This window comes from Cricetulus griseus, chromosome 2 (assembly GCF_003668045.3).
Source record: "Cricetulus griseus strain 17A/GY chromosome 2, alternate assembly CriGri-PICRH-1.0, whole genome shotgun sequence".
NCBI lineage: Eukaryota > Metazoa > Chordata > Mammalia > Rodentia > Cricetidae > Cricetulus > Cricetulus griseus.
Genome location: NC_048595.1, coordinates 437,009,097 through 437,031,772, shown reverse-complemented (window position 1 = coordinate 437,031,772; position 22,676 = coordinate 437,009,097). Strand labels below are relative to the sequence as shown.

General features: G+C 44.8%; 1 protein-coding gene across 2 annotated transcripts in view; it reads right to left on the bottom strand.

Annotated features, from left to right (window-relative positions):
• Nucleotides 1-5,055: 5,055 nt before the first annotated feature.
• Fbxo36 (F-box protein 36) overlaps nt 5,056-22,676 on the bottom strand; it is a 52,613-nt gene continuing 34,992 nt past the window's right edge. Inside the window, exons 2-4 of one of the 2 annotated variants that reach the window (XM_027397416.2) lie at nt 20,127-20,235; nt 11,757-11,929; nt 5,056-5,550 (exon numbers count right to left, since the gene is read on the bottom strand). In XM_027397416.2, the coding sequence (XP_027253217.1) occupies nt 5,359-5,550; nt 11,757-11,929; nt 20,127-20,235 (474 nt within the window). In that variant the 3' untranslated portion in view covers nt 5,056-5,358. The remainder of the gene's footprint in view (nt 5,551-11,756; nt 11,930-20,126; nt 20,236-22,676) is intronic. The other variant, XM_027397415.2, reaches the window with a different exon arrangement.

Genomic DNA, 22,676 nt, shown 5'->3' with positions numbered 1-22,676 from the left:
TTAGTATGCTAATATATAAAGGCAGGATATCATTTCAAAAGTAATGTAATTTGTGGGCTGGAAAGGTGGCTAAGAGGTTAAGAGCACTTGCTGCTCTTTTAGCGGACCAGAGTTCAGCTATGAGCACCCACATGTGGGCTGATAACCAGCTGTAACTCCAGTTCCAGAGGCCCAGATACCCTCTTCTGGTCTCTGTGGCCACTGCACACTTGTCGCACATAAAAACACTCAGAAAAAACACCCATACACACAAAATACAAAAACAAATCTTTTTTCAAAAGTAATACGATTTAGTACAACTTTAAAACAGCTTATATTTTTATGAAAGAATTCTGTAGGTAAGAAGTACAGTTTCTAACTCTTCCTTTAAGAAATGAACTTGGCCGGGCATTGGTGGCACACGCCTTTAATCCCAGCACTCCCGAGGCAGAGGCAGGCAGATCTTTGTGAGTTCAAGGCCAGCCTGGTCTCCAGAGGGAGTGCCAGGATAGACGCCAAAGCTACACAGAGAAACCCTGTCTCAAAAAAAAAAAAAAAAGAAAGAAAAGAAAAGAAGAAGAAGAAGAAGAAGAAGAAGAAAATTGGCCATCCTTCTCACTCAACTGATCATGTCCTAGAAGATGAAGTCAGCAGTAAGCTAGACTCAACACAAATCTTTCCCAAGTGGTCTGTGAATGATGTCCTTAGCGGTATGTGTGTTTCTTAGTGCACATGACTTTGCATCAAGGGCTATGATTCAGACATTTTGATTCATGCTATTGTCTTAGAGTGAACCATCTTTTTTTTTTTTTTTAAGAGCTGGGCAGTGGTGGCACACTCCTTTAATCCCAGCACTTTGGAGGTAGAGGCAGGCGGATCTCTGTGAGTTCAAGGCCAGCCTGGTCTACGAAGTGAGTTCCAGGACAGCCAGGGCTACACAAAGAAACCTTGTCTCAAAAACAAAACAAAATAGAGTCAAGCTGTGAGGGCTATAGATGGCTTGCCTTATGGCTGTGAACGTAGCTGACACTGGGACAGTGGTGCCAAACAGCCCAGCTCTGGTGCCTCTTACCATATAGATGATTCTCTTGTCTGGACTGAACACAATTTTGAAAATAATTCTCTTTGTAGGTTTCATACATGACGATGTCTGATCTGGGACATCATAAAATTCAATACTCTTCCTTAGCCGAGATCTCTATTTTTCTAAAGCTAAGACATTTTCTGAATACAAAATGTTCCTCCCAGGGTCATTCTGAAATTTCTGACTGCCTTACCTATTTATACCTTTAAATGATGCCTTTAAATGACTTACATGTCTACGTGCTGGTTTGGCGGTGTGGCTCAGTGATAAGAGCACTTGCCTAACATGTTCAAGACCCTAGGATTCATCTCCACACCATAAAGCAAAAAACTTCAACTCACAATTTGCTCATCAAACAAAACTGCCAGTGTCTTGGGGCAAATTTACCCAAGGAATCCACCCCAGTCTCAATTATCTTTGGTAATTAAAGACAGGATTGCTAGAGACTGGAATTGTAAAATGCTTCCAAGGTCTAACTTTCAGTCAGAATGCAAGGGGAGCTTCCCAAATATTGATAGGTAATTAAATGAACAGTTGCCTTCTCCACTGTCTCCTGCCCTAAGGCCTACTGAAAGGACTGTACCATGAAACCACCCAGATGATAGCATTGGTGAGCAGGCTGGCAACAGAGAGGAGCCCCACTAAAGAACACACTTGATATTCCCTCCAATGATGTGAGCATTGCCTGGAGGTTAGACAGATAATGTAGATGTCATGTGCCATTTGGCTTAACACAAAGACATGTTTGGTTTTTGTTTTGTTTCGTTTGAGGCAGGGTCTCACTATGTAGACCAGGCTAGCCTCGAAATCATAGTGACTTGCCTTCCTCTGCTTCTCTGCCTCCACCCCTGGCCAAAGACCTGTTTGTTATCATTGCACCAGTAGCACAACTTGATATTTTAATAAAGGTGATATTAGCCAGACATGGTGGTGCTTACTTTTAATCCTAACACTTGAGAGGCAGAGGCAGGCAGATCTCTGAGTTCAAGGCCAGCCTGGTCTACAAAGTGAGTTCCAGGACAGCCTGAGGTACACGTTGAGAATCTCTTTCAAAAATGAATAAATAATAATCTTTAAAGCTGAAATGGTGATATTTATTTTCATGTTAAATACATACAAACGCAGACATGCACGTACGTATGTGTATTTACAATTAGGAACCGTTAGACATGTTATGTATTTTTAAAACTACATTACTTCACTACCCTCATTGTCTGCAACATCAGTTAACAGGAGGCAGTGTTAAGTGTGCTGAATGGTGCTATGGTCCATGACAGGGGATGTCTGCATTGCTTGCTATACATCAGAGATACAAACTTTCCACCCACTGACCCAACTGGACTTGCATCCAGGTTAGTTAGATTGCTCATGGTTCTATCTATAGACTTACTTTAATTGAAGGTGCAGTGGCTTCTACGGAATCAGTGGTCCCTGCAGGACTGAAGCAAGACCTGCTTGCAAAAAAAATTAAACAAACAAACAAACAAACAAAAACAGCTCCTATCTCCGTTCACACCTGCAGTGTTCTGAAGACATTCTCATTGGCTAATTGTGTGGTCACATCATATGCTTTGTCATTTGCCCTTTGCATACCTGTGTTGTTATTTACTTGTAACTAAATAAATGTTGTCCTCTTTAAAGGTGACCAGTGAGTTTCTACATGGAATCAATCTCTCCCTGTGTGTGTGTGTTCCTTTTTTTAACTTTGAAGAATGCGGGGATTACAGACAGGCATCATTTCATACAGAACTACTTATAGAACTACTCTGGGTGGGGGAGGCTGGAGAGATGGCTCAGAGGTTAAGAGCACTGTCTGCTCTTCCAGAGGTCCTGAGTTCAATTCCCAGCACCCACATGATGGCTCACAACCATCTGTAATGAGATCTGGTGCCCTCCTCTGGCCTCCAGGGATACATGCAGGCAGAACACTGTACACATAATAAATAAAATCTTTAAAAAAAAAAACTACTCTTGGTATATACAAAACAAAACTACTGGAGAACTACTCTCAGTATATTTAAGAATGAAACATTTCACTGGGGACAGTGGTGGTGCATGCCTTTAATCCCAGCACTTGGGAACTCCGAGTTCCAGGCCAGCCTGGTCTACAGAGCTAGTCCCAGAACAGCTAAGACTGTTACATAGAGGAACCCTGTCTTGAAAAGCAGAAAGAGGATGAAACATTTCAATCAATTTTAGATCTCTGTCCTCAATCAGTCATGTTCCTTCCATTTATTTGTTTGATTGATTGTCTGAGACAATCTTATTATGTGGCCTCAGCATGACCTTGAACTTAAAATCCCCCTACCTCTGCCTACCAGGTTCTCACGAGCATGTGCCACCATGTCTGGCCTCCCATATTAACTTTCACACTGCATTCTGGTCAGGTGCTGTCTACAGAGATGCTATTTTTAGTCTTTCAGCTAACTCTTCTTTTCCAATAAACAAGTGAGATCTGGGATTCTGTGGGCACCGGCAGGTTGACATAAAAATCCCTTGCAAGCCCAAATAAATTCCTATTACAGCCACTAAATCTGACAGAGACACAAAAGCTGAAGGCAATATCCTGTAACCTTTTCACATGGAAACTATAATCAATAATATACAACATGGGAAGAATTTTAAGTTGAGGCTGTAGAGATTGCTCAGAAAGCTGCTCTTCCAGAGGACCTGGGTGCAGTTCCCAGCACCCAGATGGTGGCTCACAGCAGTCTGTAATTCCAGTTCTAGGGGATGGGACATCCTCTTCTGGCCTCTGTGGGCACTAGGCATTGGAGTAATGCACAGACATACTGGCAGGCAAAATACACATATATGTAATATAAAAATAAGTCCTTACAAAAAACAAAACTTCCGAACTGCCAGTAGGAATAACTGCTTGTCAAATGAAAGACATGGAATAGAAGTACAGGATTTTCAATTCTCTTGGTTCCCAGGTGTCCTGAATGACAATGGTACTACTGAGATCTCTCCAATCTTCTCCCCGATGCTTTTTAGAGAGACATGGTCTCGTGGAGCTCTGATTGGTCTCTGACTTGCCATGTGTATCCCTGAGCCATGCTAACTAAATGCATGTTAACTGTGCACACTGGTTACCCACAGCCTCTGCTCTTAAAATCCCTTCTGCAGCTGGGCAATGGTGGCGCATGCCTATAACGCCAGTATCTGGGAGGCAGAGTCAGGTGGATCTCTGTGAGTTCAAGGCCAGTGTCATCTACATAGCTAGTTCTAGGACAGCCAGAGTTGTTACACAGAGAAACCCTGTGTCGAAGAAGAAAAAGAAAATCCCTGCTGCAAAGTGTGGTCCCACTGCATTCTCTTCAGAAAGCAGCGGTCCTCCTCTAAAAACTGGCAGGCTTGTTAAACGGTGCTAACATCTTCTGAGTAAGAGCTGCCTACAGAATGTCTGGGCTCTCCTAGCCACACTCTGGTGCCATATAAGGAGCTGTGTGGTGGATGACACCTTGGGCCCACAAGGACAGTGATTGAATAAAAACCCTGCTGGATGAAGTGGGGAAACAGCTGTCCTCTCCTGGGGGGCCACTGTGACCTGTACCTCCAAGTGCACCCAGCCACCTACTCCTCAGAGGGATGCAGATAACACAACAGCAGGAAAAAATTCAAAAGTTTTTTTTTTTTTTTTTGAATGCTGGATGGTAGTGGTGGTGCACGCATTTAACCCCAGCACTAGGGAGGCAGAGGCAGGTAGATCTCTGGGTTCAAGGCCAGCCTGGTCTACAGGACAGCCAGGGCTACAAAGAGAAGCCCTGTCTCAATGCAACAACAATAACAACAAAAGGTTATTTAACAAAACCCCAGCAGTGTGTTGTGGGGGTGTGACTCAGTGGATAGACTGCTTACCCTGAACTGGGCATAGTGGTGAATGCCTGTAATCCCAGCACTGGAGAGGAGGAGGCAAGAGGGTCAGAAGTTCAAAGTCATCCTAAAGGTCCTATTTGGGACCCCTGTCTGATACAAACAAAAAACACAAGCCTGAAAATAACTCTTTATTGTTAGTTCATACACACAAGAGCCTTTTTCCTCAGGGGTAACGGGATCGGGAAGGTGAGAGCCTGAGAGCTTCCTGTCTTGTAGTCCTAAATACTTGGGCCATGGGTTGGCCTGAGAATGACAGAGGTGGTTGTTCAAGAAAGGCACTAGGTGGGTTTTCATGTGTGTGCAAAATGTGGTTTTTCAAGTGATTCCAGGAATCAGCAACCGCTGTTGTTAAAAGAACAAGAATTGGACATGAGGAGAAGCACGTCTGTGGCCCCTCTGGAGGGAAGAGCCAGCCCCTAAGCATATTTCTTGTCCTTCTGCCTTCCCTGTCTCAGCTTCTTCCTGCGGATTTGCCTCTGCAGCTGAATCTTGTTGGTGAAGAACACCTGTCTCCAGCCCACGTCCTTCGCCAGGGCCCGCATGTCGGGGGAGACGGTGTCACAGGCCGCCTGAACTATCTGCTCCCACAATGAGTCACACTTGCACAGCTGCAGGTGGAAAGAGCCGGAAGTGGGTTAAGGCAAACACACCATCCACTAGCTCACACTCTCACTACCAAAGGAATGCTGTGATTTCGGGGGCCACCAAAGTTTGACATCTAGAAACTGTTCCCGTCAGAGAAGAGGCAAATACACGGGTATCTACAGATAGCCAGAGGGACGGTGGAACAAAACAAGTGCTGCACCCAGTTAAGACGCAAAACCCGGGCGGGAGAGGTGGCTCAGAGGTTAAGAGCACCGACTGCTCTTCCAGAGGTCCTGAGTTCAATTCCCAGCAACCACATGGTGGCTCACAACCATCCATTATGAGATCTGGTGCCCTCTTCTGGTGTGCAGATATACATGGAAGCAGAATGTTGTATACATAATAAATAAATAAAATCTTTAAAAGAAAAAAAAAGATGCAAAACCCAGAGATTGGAGAGAGGGCTCACAAGTTAAAAGCACTGGCAGCTCTTTCAGAGGCCCTGGGTTCAATTCCCAGCACCCACGTGGCAGCTCACAATTGTCTGTTACCCCAGTTCCAGGGGATACAACACCCTCACACAGTGTACATTCAGGCAAAAATACTGATGCACATAAAATTCAAAATAAATTATTTTTTTAAAAAAACGTGAAACACAGGGCTTAGTTGATAGAATGCTGGTCTGACGTGAAGGAGGCTGTAGCTTCCGTCCCCAACATTGCATTAACTAGACATGCAGGTGCTTAGGAGGTGGAGGCAGGAGGATTAGAAGTTGAAGGTTGCTGGGCGGTGGTGGCGCACACCTTTAGTCCCAGCTCTAGGTAAACAGAGGCAGGCGGATCTCTGTGAGTTCAAGACCAGCCTGATCTACAAGAGCTAGTTCCAGGACAGCTTCCAAAAGCCACAGAGAAACCCTGTCTCAAAAAACAAAAAACAAAACGTAAGTTGAAGGTTAGCCTCTAGTGGCTGGCGAGGTGGTTGGAGAGGAATCAGTCTCTGAGGTGGCTGGACTGGCAATGCTGTGCCCTGGTATAGTATGGCTGAGTCTATTCAGGAGTCCAGGGTTATCCTCATCTACATAGAGAATCTGAGGCCAACCTGAGCTACATGAGACTGGGCCTCTAAATATCTGTTTTAAGGTCCTATCTACATAAACAGCAATGGAGTAGCCATTACAGGTCACATAATTCAAGTTAGCCAGGGACACTGAATCACCCCCTAAACATTTGTGAGTATGTTGTTTGTTTTTAAGCAGGGTCTTACTATGTAACCTTAGCTAGCCTACAACTTGTTATTAGACCAGGCTGGCTTCGAACTCACAGAGATCTTCCTGCCTCTGTTCCTGAGTGCTGGGATTAAAAATGTGTGCCACCATCCATTTTTTAAGACAGAACCTTGCTATGTGCCCCTGGTCACCACCCCTCCAGAGTACAGGCAAGAGCCACCACCCCCAGCCCCAAAACACTTTTATGCTTTGCAGGTCATTCGTTATTTTACCTCTACTCGGGTACACATTCTAACTATGAATAGAAAAGGAAAAGTCTTAGGGAATGTCTTTTTTCTTTCATTGTTTAATTTTTTCTTTTTTCCATTTTTTATTTAAATTAGAAACAAGATTGTTTTACATGTCAATCCCAGTTCCCTCTCCCTCCCCTTCTCCTCTGCCCCCCCAACTAACACCCTACCTGTCCCATACCCTTTCTGCTCCCCAGGGTGGGTGAGGCCTTCCATGGAGGGGGGTTCTCAAAGTCTGTCATATTCTTTGGGATAGGGCCTAGGCCTTCCCCTGTGTGTCTAGACTCAGGGAGTATCCCTCTATGTAGAATGGGCTCCCAAAGTCCACACCTATGCTAGGGATAAGTACTGAATTACTACAAGGGTGCCATAGATTTCCGAGGCCTCCTCACTGACACCCACATTCAGGGGGTCTGGAAGAGTCCTATGCTGGTTTCCCAGCTATCAGTCTGGGGTCCATGAGCACCCCTTGTTCAGGTCAGCTGTTTCTGTGGGTTTCACCAGTCTGGTCTTGATCCCTTTGCTCATCAGTCCTCCTTCTCTGCAACTGGATTCCAGTTCAGTTCAGTGATTATCTGTGGGTGTCTGCTTCTACTTCCACCAGCTGCTAGATGAAGGTTTTAGGCTGGCATATGTCAGTCATCAATCTCATTATCAGGAGAGGGCATTTAAGGTAGCCTCTCCTCTGATGCTTAGATTGTTAGTTGGTGTCTTGGTGTCATCCTTGTAGATCTCCAGACATTTCCCTAGTGCCTAATTTCTCTTTAAACTTATAATGGCTCCCTCTATTATGGTATCTCTTATATTGCTCTCCTCTATTCTTCCCCCGACTCAACCTTCCTGCTCCTTCATGTCCTCCTCACCCCTTCTCATTCTCCTAGCTCCCTCTCCCTTCCCCCCATGCTCCCAATTTGCTCAGGAGATCTTGTCCCTTTGGCCTTCTCCAGGAGACCATTTTTGTCTCTCTTTGAGTCCTCCTTGTTTCCTAGCTTCCCTGGCAGTGTGGATTGTAGGCTGGTAATCCTTTGCTCTATGTCTAAAATCCATATATGAGTGAGTACATACCATGTTTGTCTTTTTGTGACTGGGGTCACCTCACTCAGAATGGTTTCTTCTAATTAGTTTCAACCATTTTCCTGCAAATTTCAAGATTCCATTGTTTTTTTTCTGCTGAGTAGTACTTCATTGTGTAAATGTACATTTACACATTTTCTCTATCCATTCTTCAGTTGAGGGGCATCTAGGTTGCTTCCAGGTTCTGGCTATTACAAATAATGCTGCTATGAACATCGTTGAACAGATGTCCTTGTTGTATGAATGTGCTTCTTTTGGGTATATGCCTAAAAGTGGAATCGCTGGATCTTGTGGTAAATTGATTCCCATTTTCCTGAGGAGTCGCCATACTGATTTCCAAAGTGGCTGTATAAGTTGGCACTCCCACCAGCAGTGGAAGAGTGTTCCCCTTTCTCCACATCCTCTCCAGAATAAACTGTCATTGGTGTTTTTTATTTTAGCCATTCAGACAGGAGTAAGATGGTATCTCAGAGTTGTTTTGATTTGCAGGGAATGTCTTTTTTTAAGAAAAATTTGGCTGAGCTTTGGTGGCACGCACCTTTAATCCCAGCACTCGGGAGGCAGAGGCAGGTGGCCAGCCTGGTCTTCAAAGAGAGTTCCAGGACAGTCTCCAAAACTACAGAGAAACCCTGTCTCAAAAAACAAACAAGTAAATAAATAAATAAATAAAAATTTTAAACTGGTGGTGATGGCCCACACCTTATATCCTAGCAGTCAAGAGGCAAAGGTGGGCAGATTTCTGTGAGTTCGAGGAAAGCCAGAACTACACAGAGAAGCCCTGTCTCAAAAAACAAAAAGCCTAAGGCCTTACTTTGATCCCTGGAATCCATGCTACAAGGATCAGAAATTCAAGGTCACCCGTGCTTACGTAATGAGTTTTTAAAAGGGCTCAGGAGATGGCGAAGGAGGTAAAGGCCATTGCCAATCACCATGCAAGCTTGGCCATCCAAGTTCAATCCCGAGTGCTGGGATTAAAGGCGTGCGCCACCAAGGCCCGGGGGTCCTGTACTTTTAGAAGATAGAAGTCAAAGATAAAAGTCAAGCCCAGCCAGGCATTGGTGGCTCATACCTTTAATCCCAGCACTCGGGAGGCAGAGGCAGGTGGATCTCTGTGAGTTTGAAGCTCTACAAAGTGAGTTCCAGGACAGCCTCCAAAGCAATACAGAGAAACCCTGTCTTGAAAAAAAAAAAAAATCAAGCCCATCACTTGGGATACTGATCCTGCCTCAGTTACATAGTGAGTTCTGTAGCAACTTATGATGGGATCAAGTCTTAGAAGTAAATAGAAATGCCGGAAGGTGGTGGTGCACACCTTTTATCCCAGCACCAGGGAGGCAGAGGCAGGCGGAACTTTGTGAGTTCAAGGCCAGCCTGATCTATAGAGTAAGTTCCAAGACAGCCAGAGCTGTCACAGGAAGAAATCCTGTCTTGAAAAAACAAACAAACAAAAAAAGAAATGAAAAATGAATTCTGCATACTAATAACTTAGATTACTGAAAATGAATTCAAATCATGAAGACATTTTACTGTATTATTGTGGGGGGACAATGTTGACTCTTCAGGCTACAGTGCGATTTGAGTCGTCTGGGCAAACCTGTTGTTTTATGTTGATGTTCCTCCACAACTTCACAGCTAAATACTGAGCTAGCCAAGACTCCTCAGCAGCCAGCAACACCTCCAACTCCGGTTGACTGGAGCCAACATGGGGTGCAATTGCACATCCTGAGGTGTCTGCCTGTGGGGCACAGCTACTTTGCAACTGCAGGAATGGGTGAAGAGGCAGGAACCCAGAGCCCTGTCCTAACAGGCTGCACGTGGTGTTATTGTGTCAGCACTTGCTGCTAAGGATTCAGAGTATCAAGGGGCGGAGTTTCTCTGATCAGCCTGAGGTAGGAAGACAGGAACACAGCGCCCACCAAAACTGACTCCATTGGAGAAAATGGAAATGGATCTGAGTCAGGTGCTTCTTGAAGTACTCTTTTGTTTGTCTGTTTTGGTTTGGTTTGGTTTTTTCAGACAGAGTTTCTCTGTGTAGCTCTTGGCTGTCCTGGAACTTGCTTTGTAGACCAGGCTGGCCTCCAACTCTGTCTGCCTTTGCCTCTGGAGTGCTGGGATTAAAGGCCTGTGCAACCACTGCCCAGCAAACATTTTTTAAAATGATTTATGTGTGTATATCTCTGTGTGGAGGTATGTGCATGTGAGTTCAGGTGCCCGAAAAGGTCAGGAAAGGTGAGCCTCCTGACATGGGTTCTGGGAACAGAACTCAGATCTACTGCAGGGCTTTACTATGTAGCCCTAGCTGGCCCAGAGCTCACTATGTAGACTAGGCTAGCCTCTAACTCCCCGAAATTCACCCGTCTGTGCCTCCTGAGAGCTGGGATTAAAGGCGTGTGGCACTAGCTGGCAGTGCATACTCTTTCTCGGCTCATCCTTGAAGTACCTTTTATTGCCACCATGATGCCTCTGCCTGTATTCCTTGTCTTGGAAGGTCCTTTGACTGAAAATGCCTCCTACTTTGCACTCAAAAACCCAGACAGAGAAATCCACTTTTAAGATGCAAGGCACAAGAAACCACTCTACACACAGTCCTTGTACCTTGTGCACATGTTTCTTGTCAAACCCATCACACTACACTGTAATCACCTATATCCGTTTAAGCAATCTCATATCTGATAGTAAATTCCTGGAGTGTGGGAATAATGCCATCTTAGTTGCTTGTGTCTGTCACAGAGCAGGACTCAACAAATGGCTGTGGAGATTAAACACAAGTAGAACAGGCATGGTAGGTCACATCTATAAACCCAGAATTTGGGGGGACTGAGGCAGGAGGATTGCCATGAGTTCAAAGTCAGCCTGGGTTACAGAAAGAGACACTTTTTCATCTATCTCAAATAAAAATAATCTGGCCATCGCGGCATGGCCTATAATCACAATGCTTGGGAGGTAGAAACAGGAAGATTCAAAGTTCAAGGCTAAACTGGGTATGGTGCCACATGCATTTAAGTTCAGCACTTGCAAGGCAGAGGCAAGCAGATCCCTGAGGCTACCCTGGTCTATAGAGTGAGTTCCAGGGCTACATAGAGAAATCCTGTCTTGAAAAACCTAACCAAACAAAAAAAGAAGGGAGGGAGGGAAGGAAGAAGGGAGGAAGAAAGGGAGAGAGGGAAGGACAGAGAGAAAAAGAAGTTCAAGACTAGCATGTACTACATAAATCCTTATGTCAATAGATAGATAGAAAGAAAAAAAGAAAGAGAAAGGAAGGAAGGAAGGAAGGGAGGAAGGAAGGGAGGAAGGATACTCAGGTATGGAGAGATGGCTCAGCAGTTAAGAGTACTGGCTACTCTTGCAGAGGACCTGGGCTCTGTTCCCAGCACCCATATGGCTTAGCAGTTCACAGATGCCAGGGGATCAGATGCCCTCTTCTGGCCTCCAAGGGTACTGCATGCACATAGCACATAATACACACATGCAGGCAAAACATTATATACATTAAATCAATGTATTGATCAATGATAATGAATCAATTAATAAATAAAATAGCAATAACCTAAATAAGGAAAAAGAGCAATATGGATCCCTGAGGCTAGCTCAGTGGGAGGGCCCTTGTTGTAGCAGTCAACACAGCAGTGGGAACTGTTACCTTTGCAAACCTGCTTGATGTCTGAGAGAGCCTGGCAATATCTTCGAGTTCCAGGAAGCAGATGATCTTCAGCAGCAGTTTGTCTGAGAGCCGCTCCAGGTAGTCAAATTTCCCTTCGCACATGTTGAAGACATAGTCTAATATCCTTGCACCAAATATTAAGGCGATTTGCACTGTAAGCCAAACCACAAACCAACAGTTACTTCGTTCAGTCACATGAAAACCATCAACAATAAGAAACAAGTCTTGGAAGCCAGGTGGTGCTAGCAGATACCTTTAATAGCAGCACTCAGGAGGCCAGCCTGGTCTACAGAGTGAATTCCAAGACAGCCAGAGCTACACAGAGAAAACCAGTCGTTCCTACTCTCACCAAGCTGTTGGTGGCACTAAGGGAGTGGATTTGGGAGGAAATTGTTTGTTGTGCTGTTGATGGGGTTGGCTCTGTTGTGGAAAAATGAAAACTCTGTCATGAATACAAATATGTAAGAATGGGCTGGAGAGATGGCTCAGAGGTTAAGAGCACTGGATGGTCTTGCAGAGGTCCTGAGTTCAATTCCCAGCAACCACATGGTGGCTCACAGCCATCTGTAATAAGATCTGGTACCCCTTTCTGACCTGTACGAATACATGCAGGCAGAACACTATATACATAATAAACAAATAATTTTTTTGTTTGTTTTTTTGAGACAAGGTTTCTCTGTGGCTTTGGAGACTGTCCTGGAACTCGCTCTTGTAGACCAGTCTGGTCTCAGAACTCACAGAGATCTGCCTGCCTCTCTGCCACCAATGCCTGGCTCAGCCAATCTGTTTCTTTAGACACAGGTTCTTTCCAGGAATTCTCTGGTTGAGTAGGGCTGCAAGATTCAGTGGAGCCGGGCGTTGGTGGCACCTGCCTTTAATTCCAGCACTCCCGAGGCAGAAGCAGGTTAATCCCAGCACTCCCGAGGCAGAAGCAGGCGGATCTCTGTGAGTTCAAGGGCAGCCTGGTCTCCAGAGCGAGTGCCAGGATAGGCTCCAAAGCTACACTGAGAAACCCTGTCTCGGGAAAAAAAAAAAAAAGATTCAGTGGATTAAAAGTCTGCACACCCAGCTGGTACTCGCTGCTGGCAGGAGGCAGAGGCAGACAGATCTCTTGAGGCCAGCCTAGTTTACAAAGCGAGTTCCAGAACAGCCAGAGCTGTCACACAAAGAAACCCTGTCTGGAAAAATAAAAAGTCTACAACCCCTCCCTCTGCTACACACACACACACTTGTAAAAAATATTTTAGAGAAGGAATGAAGGCTGGAGGAATAAATAGTTCAGCAGTTAAGACAATTTGCTGATCTTCCAGGGGACCTGAGTTCAGTTCCCAGTACTACTATCAGCCAGCTATAGGGATCCAACTCCTACTCCAACGGATCCAAAGCCCTCTTCTGGTCTCCTCTGTCACCCACACACATGTATCCTTAGCTCATACAGACAGAAAACTGGGCATACTCATAAATAGAATAATAAAAATAAATATTTACCTTCTTGCAGTGGCACAAGCCTTTAACCCCAATGGGAGGCAGAGGCAGAGTCTGAGGACAGCCTGGTCTACATAGCAAATTCCAAGCCAGCCAAGGCTACACAGAAAGACCCTGTTTCAAAGATAAATAAATAAATCTTTAGAGAATAATTTTAAAGGAGGAATGCAAGACTCTGGCTTTGGTGTCCACAACCTCCCCAGCTATGCAGAGAGTGATGGAGAGCTAAGGGGGGAGGGGACCTCAGAGACAAAAGCCACCTGGTCAGAAGGATAAGCCTGGACCTTGAATTGATTTCTTGGTTCTTCTCTATAAAAATGCTAATGAGGAGAGGATTGAGGAGACTGATTCCACTGGGGCTCTCCAGCCTGAGGGCTTTCTGAATGTGGCACTTGAAAGATTCAGTTCCCGGGGTTTGCCTCTGTGATGGACAGCAAGGTCTTGTACCCTTCCCTCCAGCCCCCAAATGATCTGAAGCCGCAGTATGCTGAGTTCGGGTTGACTCCGACTATTTTACTATTTCTTATTAAAATTCCTTCCTCTCCACCTTCTTCCATCCCCGTCTTTTCATAATTTAGCAAATATAAGGTGAAGATAAACAGCATTAACATATTTCACGAAAACCATGATAGCTTTGCTTTGTATATTTATTTTCCTTTTTAAATGGCAGTTGGGATTGAGACAGTATTTCTTTATGTAGCCTTGGCTGCCCTGGAACTACCTAGGCAGACCAGTCCAGCCTCAAATTCACTGAGATCTGTTTGTTTCTGCCTCACCAGCGTTGGGATTAAAAGCATGAGCCACCATGCCCAACTCTGCCTTGTATTTTTAGACATTTTAGTTACTTGCAAAGGAGACTGTAGCTCACAAACAATAGACTAATAGAATGCCTGACATAAACATAAATTCGCTGTAGAAGCAAAAAAGATGGGCCAGTTGTGTTTGAGGGTGTGCGGTAAAGAAACTGTGGACGTGACCACCCCATTAGGGAGCTGGTGGTTAAGAGAACAGGTCCAGAGGCCTCTGGAGGAGTCCAGAGCTGAGAGAAAAGCAGACTGGACACAGCCAGGGCTAGGAAAGCCAGAGAGAGCAGTGGAGATGGCAGAAGATGGAGTACAGTGAGAGATGAGAAGGCACCAGACGGCAGAAAATAGCCAGAGTAGTGAGACAGCTCGCTCAGGAGAGCCAGGAGTGGACCATTCATTCGGATTATAAAGAGTAGCTGGGAGAGAGGGGGCTTTGGACACTGGCAAGATGGTGAAGCAGATAAGGCGGCTGCTGAGTTCAGTCCCCAGGACCCACACGGTGAAAAGAGGGAGCCAATTCCCACTTTTGTCCTCTGACCTCCAGACTCATGCAGTTACTGTGATATGTGTGCTGCAGACACACATGCACACGAGTGTGCATGTTGCGTGCGCGCAAACACACACACACACACACACACACACACACACACACAGAGTATAATAAAAATTTTAAAATAGAAAACAAGACCCCTCTCACTCCTCAGCTCTCTGAATAAGCAAAGAATGGAAATGTGTTTTGCTTTGTTTTTTCTTTCTTTTGTGATGGGCTCTCTACAGAGCCCTGGTGGGCTATGTAGACCAGGTGGGCAGGCCTCAAACTCACAGAAATTTGCCTGCCTTGGCCTTCCAAGTGCTGGAATTAAAGGTGTGTGTCACCATGCTACCTTCTTCTACTCCAATAACACACTCCTTCACTTACGATACTACACACACAGCTCTCTCCAAACAATGCATCTAGCATCCTCAGGCCCCGCCTACATCTGGCTGCATCTACTCCTCTCTGAACAATGGAATAGTCTTCTTCTTTGTCAACCAGGAGCTGCTAGCTTATGCTTCATTGCCAGGCCTCCCTTGTGTCTCAGTTCTAACCCAGAAGATACTTTTCCTCCTTTTCTCCTCGCTGGCTCTTTTTTGGACACTAAGCATGTTTGCCCTGACACTCCGGTTCTTCTCGTTTAGTTCTACAGCTGCCTGCAGACCGCCATTGCTGAAGCTGCCTGCATCCCTGCCTGCCTTTTTCTTTTCTCTTCCTTCCCTTTTCCTTCCTCCCTTCCTTCCCTCCTTCTCTATCCCCTCCCTCTGTGAACCCCTGGCTGTCTGGGAACTCAGTTTGTAGCCCATGCTACAAAGATCTGCTTGCCTCTGCCTCCCTGGAACTAAAGGTGTGCACCACCACACCCACTTTCTTTCTTTTTTTAATTTTTATGTATGTCTCTGCACCATGCGCATACTGTGCCCATAGAGGCCAGAAGAGGGCATCAGGTCCCCTGTAACTAGAGTTACAGCAGGTTATAAACAGTCTCATTGGTACTGGTAATCAAAGCCAGGTTCTCTGGAAGAGTAGCCAGCGCTCTTATCAGCTGAGCCATCTCCTTGCCCCCCCCCCCCACCTGCTTGATTGAAACCTCCTCCTGGCCATTACCAGGATATACAGCTTTTATGCCCTGTGATTTTTCTCTCAAACCTTAATAAAATGGCCATTGAGTTTCTCCAGTTTTTAAATTCTTTTATCACTGAGACTAAGCCCACCAAGAGGAACCCAGATTCTCCAGTAACACACGCCTGCTCAGTTCTTCTCAGGATGCAGGGACAGAGCCACTGAGGTTCCCTTCAGGAATACCTCTTACTGCAAAACCACAACTCCAACCTCAAAGGAAGTCAGAGTTTACTCTGGAGCAAACAGGAGTGAACACGTTGAGAGAAGACAGATAGTCTGTGTTCTAACATGACATTTTCATTAAGCTTTTAGAGTATCAGGACATAGAGAGTCATAGATCAAGGTGTTTTTTGTTTTTGTTTTTCCAGAGAGTGTTTCTCTGTTTATCTTTGGAGACTGTCCTTGAACTTACTCTGTAGGCCAGGCTGTACTCAAACTCACAGAGATCCAATTGCCTCTGCCCCCAGAGTACTGGGATTAAAGGCATGTGCCACCACTGCCCAGCGATCAAGGCATTTTTCAAATACACTGGTAGGAATGTCAGGCAAGAGGGTGGCAGCAAGGTGGGGTGGTAGAAGGGCTAGGAAATTCTGCTACACACCTCAAAAGCTACCTGAGGACATTCCTAGTTGGTTGATGGAGGCCAGGGGTCTCTTAAGTTGGTATATTCCCAAAGATTGCACAATCAACCATCTATAACCATCAGAAGCTCTATTCTGGACTTTGGTGACACTTGTATGTACACAACCCCCCCCACACACACACAATTAAAAATAAAACAATGAGTTCTAAAAATCAAATAAGGCCAGGAATGTTCTTGAACACTTTTAGTCCAAGCACTTAAGAGCCAGAGGCAGATAGAGCTCTGAGTTCAAGACCAACCTGATCCACATAGCAAGTTTCAGGACAGCCAAGGCTATATACAAACGCCTTGCCAAAAAAGAAAAAGGAAAGCCAAAAAAGAACCCCTGTCTCTTCTTTCTCTCTTTCTGTCCCTTCTCTCCCTTCCCTTTCCAATAAACTTCCTTCCCATGAAAAAAGAAAGAAAGAAGAAAAAAAAGGGAAAAAAAACAAGAATTTTTCCGGGTGGTGGTGATGCATGCCTTTAGTCCCAGCACTTGGGAGGCAGAGGCAGAGGCAAGACCAGCTTGGTCTACAAGAGCTAGTTCCAGGACAGCCTCCAAAGCCACAGAGAAACCCTGTCTCAAAAAACAAAAACAAAAACAAAAAAACAAGAATTTGGGGGCTGGAGAGGTGGCTCAGAGGTTAAGAGCACCAGCTGCTCTTCCAGAGGTTCTGAGTTAAATTCCTAGCAACCACATGGTGGCTCACAACCATCCGTTATGAGATCTGGTGCCCTCTTCTGGTGTGCAGATATACATGGAAGCAGGATGTTGGATACATAATAAATAAATAAAATCTTAAAAAAAAAAAAACAAGAATTTTCTTCAATAATTCATAGGATAATTTATTTACTGAGTCGTGTACCAGCCATTGTTCTAAGTGGTACCAAAAGACCCATCAACAAGCAAAGTTCCCACCACAATAAAGGAGACAAGGAACAAATGGCTGAATGCACAGTGTCTCACTTGACAATGTGGAAGACATGGTGTTCCGGAGAAAGGCTGTGATTTTCTGTCTAGTGGTTCAAGGCAGCCCTGGCTAATGAGGCAGTGTCTGCACTGACTGAATGATGGGATGATAGGCACGCCAGTGGAGACATTGCAGAAAAATATCTCTTTTGTGTTTGTTTATTTTTGAAACAGGGTCTCCTGAGGTTGAGATTGGGACTGTGTCACTGTGTCATCTAAAGGCTTGAAAGAACTGGAAGATCTGCCTTCAAGACAGCTCCTGGCTTGTGGGGGGAGGCCAGGGGGCTATGGGGAGAGCACAACTTTAAGCCCAGCATTCAGGAGGCAGAGTCAGACAGATCTTTATGAGTTCGAGGCCAGCCTGGTCTACAGAGTGAGTTCCAGGACAGTTCTGGCTGTTTCACAGAGAAAGCCTGTCAGGAAAAACCAAAATAAAACAAAAAAAAAAGATTGGCAGCAGGTACCTTTGCCCAGTGAACCCGCTATGGAAACTATATTTGATACACTGGTGGTCTAGCAGGTATTCGCTGATCGTGTTGTTTAAAGAAGGTCAGATGAGAGACACTAACTTAGGACTTACCCCCCTGTGAGGAGCATGTAAAATGTTTATTTCTTATTTTTATTTATTTATTGTTATTATTCTCTCATATTTTACATCTGGACCACAGTTTCCCTTCCCTCCGGTTGCCCCAGTCTCTCTTCCCCTATCTCCTCCCTTCCTCATATCCATGTCCCCTCAGTCTCCCCTCAGAAAAGAGCAGGCCTCCCAGGGACATTAACCAAACAGGGCATAATATTCTACAATAACACCAGGTATATAGCATCGCATCAAGACCAGACCAGAGGAGGAAGTTGTGAACCATCTGACATAAGTGCAGGGAACTGAACTTGGGTCCTCTGCAAGGGCAGGATGTACTCCTCATCACTGAGCCATCTCTCCAGCCCTTATGGATGGCACTGCAAGCTAGAGATTGAACCAGATCCCCCAGGGCGTAATTATAAACAGACAGAAGAAAGGCACAGGTTTGAATTCCCAGTCCCATCATCATGATTTGAAGACTGAGGAGTCAATGAGGGAAAGGAACCAGGGGTGGAGAATAAAGTCAAATGACAGAAAATACCATCTCCTTACTGAGAGGCCCAGTCAGCAAGAGTGACATGCTCAGACCCTCTGCCAGGATCTCTGCACGAGAAAATCTTGTAGGGGATTTTAGAGGGAAGACCAAGAGACAGAAAAATAAGTCCAGTCCAATGCTGTCTGCTTAACAATACAGCAAACAATAATTAAGAGCTGATTATATAATGCGGAGCAAGTCAGGGAAGGCTCAAGATGACTGAATAAAGTAGCCATGATTATCCTAGCCCAGCACACGGGAAACCGACTCACAAAGGGGATGAGCTGTCACTGTGGTCACACCAGCTGGCTAGTGGCAGCACTGAGGCTCCAGCTGGCTGAATGACCTCTGAAACCTGCTATGTGTAGCCATAAGCATCCTCTCTGTCTCTCTCTCTCCTGCTGAGGGAGAAAGTCCTTCTGCATGGATCTCTAAGATGGGAGGGTCAAGATGAGCAACAATGACAACCGAGCTGTCTGTAAGGTATATGGGGACACAGCCTTTGTGAGTCATCAGTCACTCAGTGCTGGGCTTTTCAGTGACACGGATGTCTCTGAGTCACCATATATATGCCCATGACTAACCCAGTATATTCACTGTACTTGGGTGGAATCACATCTTGGGTCTGTTATTGTTATTCTGTCTGGGGCAAACAGACATTTGTTCGAACCTCCCCAGACAATGACACGACACTAAGAGATTTTGTTTGTTTGCTTGTTTGTTTTTCGAGACAGAGTTTCTCTGTAGCTTTGGAGCCCATCCTGGAACTTGCTCTGTAGACCAGGCTGGCATCAAACTCACAGAGATCCTGTCTCTGCCACCCCAATGCTGGGATTAAAGGTGACGACATCACCGCCCAGCCTCTAAAGAGACTTTTTTTTTAGATATTTATTTATTTATTTATTTATTTATTTATTTATTTATTATGCATACAATGTTCTGCCTGCATGTATGCCTGCAGGCCGGAAGAGGGCACCGGATCTCATTATAGATGGTTGTGAGCCACCATGTGGTTGCTGGGAATTGAACTCAGGACCTCTGGAAGAGCAGTCAGTGCTCTTAACCTCTGAGACATCTCTCCAGCCCCTCTAAAGAGATTTTTAAAAGATGTATTTTAGCTGGGCAATGGTGGTTCATGATCCCAGCACTTGGGAGACAGAAGCAGTTGGATTTCTGTGAGTTCAAGGCCAGCCAGGGCTACACAGAGAAACTCTGTCTAGAAAAAACAAAGATTTATTTATTTTTATTATGTGGGTGTGGGTTGTGCAGTTTCTCACAGCCATCAGAAGAGGTCACTAGATTCCATGGAGCTAGAGTTACAGGTAGTTGTAAGCCCCTCATCCTATGGATGGCTGGCAACTGAACTTAGGTCCTCTAAGTACCTCTTAAATCCTCAAAAGTAAAACTCAAATCCAACATTCTATTCTTTCTTTTGACTTTTTTATTTTTCTTTCTTCATGTGACAGGGTTTCTCTGTGTAGCCCTGGCTGTCCTGGAACTGGAACTAGCTTTGTAGACCAGGCTGGCCTCAGACTCACATAAATCTGCCTGCCTCTGCTCCCTAGTGCTGAGACTTAAGGTGTGTGCCTCCACTACCCTGCCCCAGCCTATTATTTCTAAGACCATAATTACACAAGTATGAAGTCTGTCATCCATCTCTGCCACAAGTGCTGGGAAGTGACTGCCTCCCTCACCTTGAAGATGAGAGTTCTCTAGAAAATCTTCATGAGTTTCCTTTGTCTCTCCAGGTTTTGCTGACCGATACTCGCTTCTCAGGGAAATCTTCCACCATCTAAAGATGATCTGTAATTAAACAGGAGTTGGTAGCAGTTAAGAATAACTCTAACCCTGACAGCTATCTTAAGTTTAGAGCTATTATTTCTTTGTTTATTTGAAGCAGGCTCTGACCTAGAACTCACTAAGTAGCGCAGGACTGGCCCTGAATGCTTGATTTTCTGTCTCTACCACATGCTGGCAGGCATGTTCTACTAAGCCTACTTAAAGTTAGGGTGATGAAAGGGACCTATGGTATGCACACTGAACTATGTTCCGAATATCAGCAATAACTTTACACTGTGAAGTAATATCTGGGCATCAGTGAACATTTCCCTTAGAAATTAGTGTTACAATATCATAGTGTTGGAAGGGGTTTTAAGAGCTATCAGGTTGCCGGGTGTTGTTGGTGCACGCCTTTAATCCCAGCACTCGGGAGGCAGAGGCAGGTGGATCTCTGTGAGTTCGAGACCAGCCTGGTCTACAAGAGCTAGTTCCAGGACAGCCTCCAAAGCCACAGAGAAACCCTGTCTGGAAAAACCAAAAAAAAAAAAAAAAAAAAAAAAAGAGCTATCAGGTCGAGGGGCGTTGGTGGCGCATGCCTTTGATTCCAGCACCTGGAAGGAAGGCAGAGACAGGCAGTAGTAGTTCGAGGCTAGCCTGGTAGACACAGAGAATTCCAGGCCAGCCAGGACTGTTACACAGAGAAATCCTGTCTTTAAAAAAAAAAAAAAAAAGAGAGAGAGAGAGAGAGAGAAAGAAACAAGAGTATAAAAAACAACAAAAATAAAATGGTGTAGAGTATGTAAAAAAAAAAATCTCTTATTTGAAACAGGATCTCATGTAGCTGAGATGATCTTAAACTTCTGATCCTCATTTCCACCTCCCAAATGCTGGTACTACATGCCTGTACTGCTCCACTAATGCCCTATTTTATCTTTTTTTTTTTTTTTTTTTTTTTTTTTTTTTTTTATTTCTCCCCCAAACCAGGCCACCCTGGCCCTAGCTGGCCCTAGCTGGCCAGGAACTTGCTATGTAAAGCTGGCTGCCCTAAAATTCAGAGACATCACCTGCCTTTGTTTTCCTAGTGTTGGGTTTGAAAATGTGTATCATCACCCCAGCTTTTGTGTTTTGGTTTGGTTTTGGTTTTTCAAGACAGGGTTTCCCTGTGGCTTTGGAGCCTATACTGGCACTAGCTCTGTAGACCAGGCTGGCCTCAAACTCACAGAGATCCACCTGCCTCTGCCTCCCAAGTGCTGGGATTAAAGGAGTGTGCCACCAACGCCCTGGCTGTATGGTTGTTTTTTGACACAAGATCTCATATGTACCTGTAGATGACCTGGATTCCTGATCGTCTAACTCCTGATTTTCTTGTCTCTACCTCCCTAGTGCTGGTCTGACAGGTGTGCACAATAAATGACAGGTCGTTTTTCCATTTATTTATTTATTTATTTTGAGATTTTGTCTTGCTTTGAAGCTCTGACTGGCCTGGAACTCACTACGTAGACTAGTTTGACCTCTTCACAAAGATACTAAACTTGATCCAATCTTATTAATGAACCTAAAGTCTGTCCTGAACAAACTGAGAAATGTTTCACCAGATTTGGAATTCATATTTAATTAAAAGAAAATCATTCCTTCCCAAATTAATAAAAATGTAGTGCTAATTAAATATTTGTTTATTTTTAAATGGGCCAAATTCTTGTCCTTGTGAATTCATATGGTAAAATAAATGTATTTAAGTACTGGGATAGCCAAAGAGTTAGGAAACTGGCAGACAAGGAAAGGTCTCCAATAGGAAGAAGCTTCAAGTTTTCAAATGCTGTTGGAGTGGTGGGTTATTCCTGTGCTTGAGAGACTGAAGTAGGAGGAATTCCTATTAGGCTACAGAGTTAAATACCATGTCTGACCTACAGCCAACAAAATGAAACACACACACACAAACCCCCAAACACCTCAGAGTCCAACATTTTACCATGGAGTCCTCAAGTTGTTTAAATCTGCGTAGTTAAACATTACCCAGAGGGGTTGAGAAAGCTCAGAGCTTAGGAGTGCTTGCTACTCTTCCAGAGGACCTGAATTTGGTTCCCAGAATCCACAAGAGAGGCTAACAATTGCCTGTAATTCTAGGAGATCCAGGACCTCCCAGGAGACCCTACACCCTCTTCTGTCCTCAGGCACCAGAACATATATGACACACATTCACATAACTCTCTCTCTCTCTCTCTCTTTCAAATTAAATCTTTTGTCTTTTTGTGTAACCCTCGCTATCCTGGAACTTGCTTTGTAAACCAGGCCGGCCTCAACTCCTCTTCTTCTCCAGTGCTGGGATCAAGGTGTGCCACCTGATGCCTGGCTTAAATCTTAAATTTAAAAAATTAGATGGGAGGTGGGTGGTGGCCCATGCCTTTAAGGCCAGCACTGTCAGTGAGTTCGAGGCCAGCCTGGTCTACAAAGTGAGTTCCAGGACA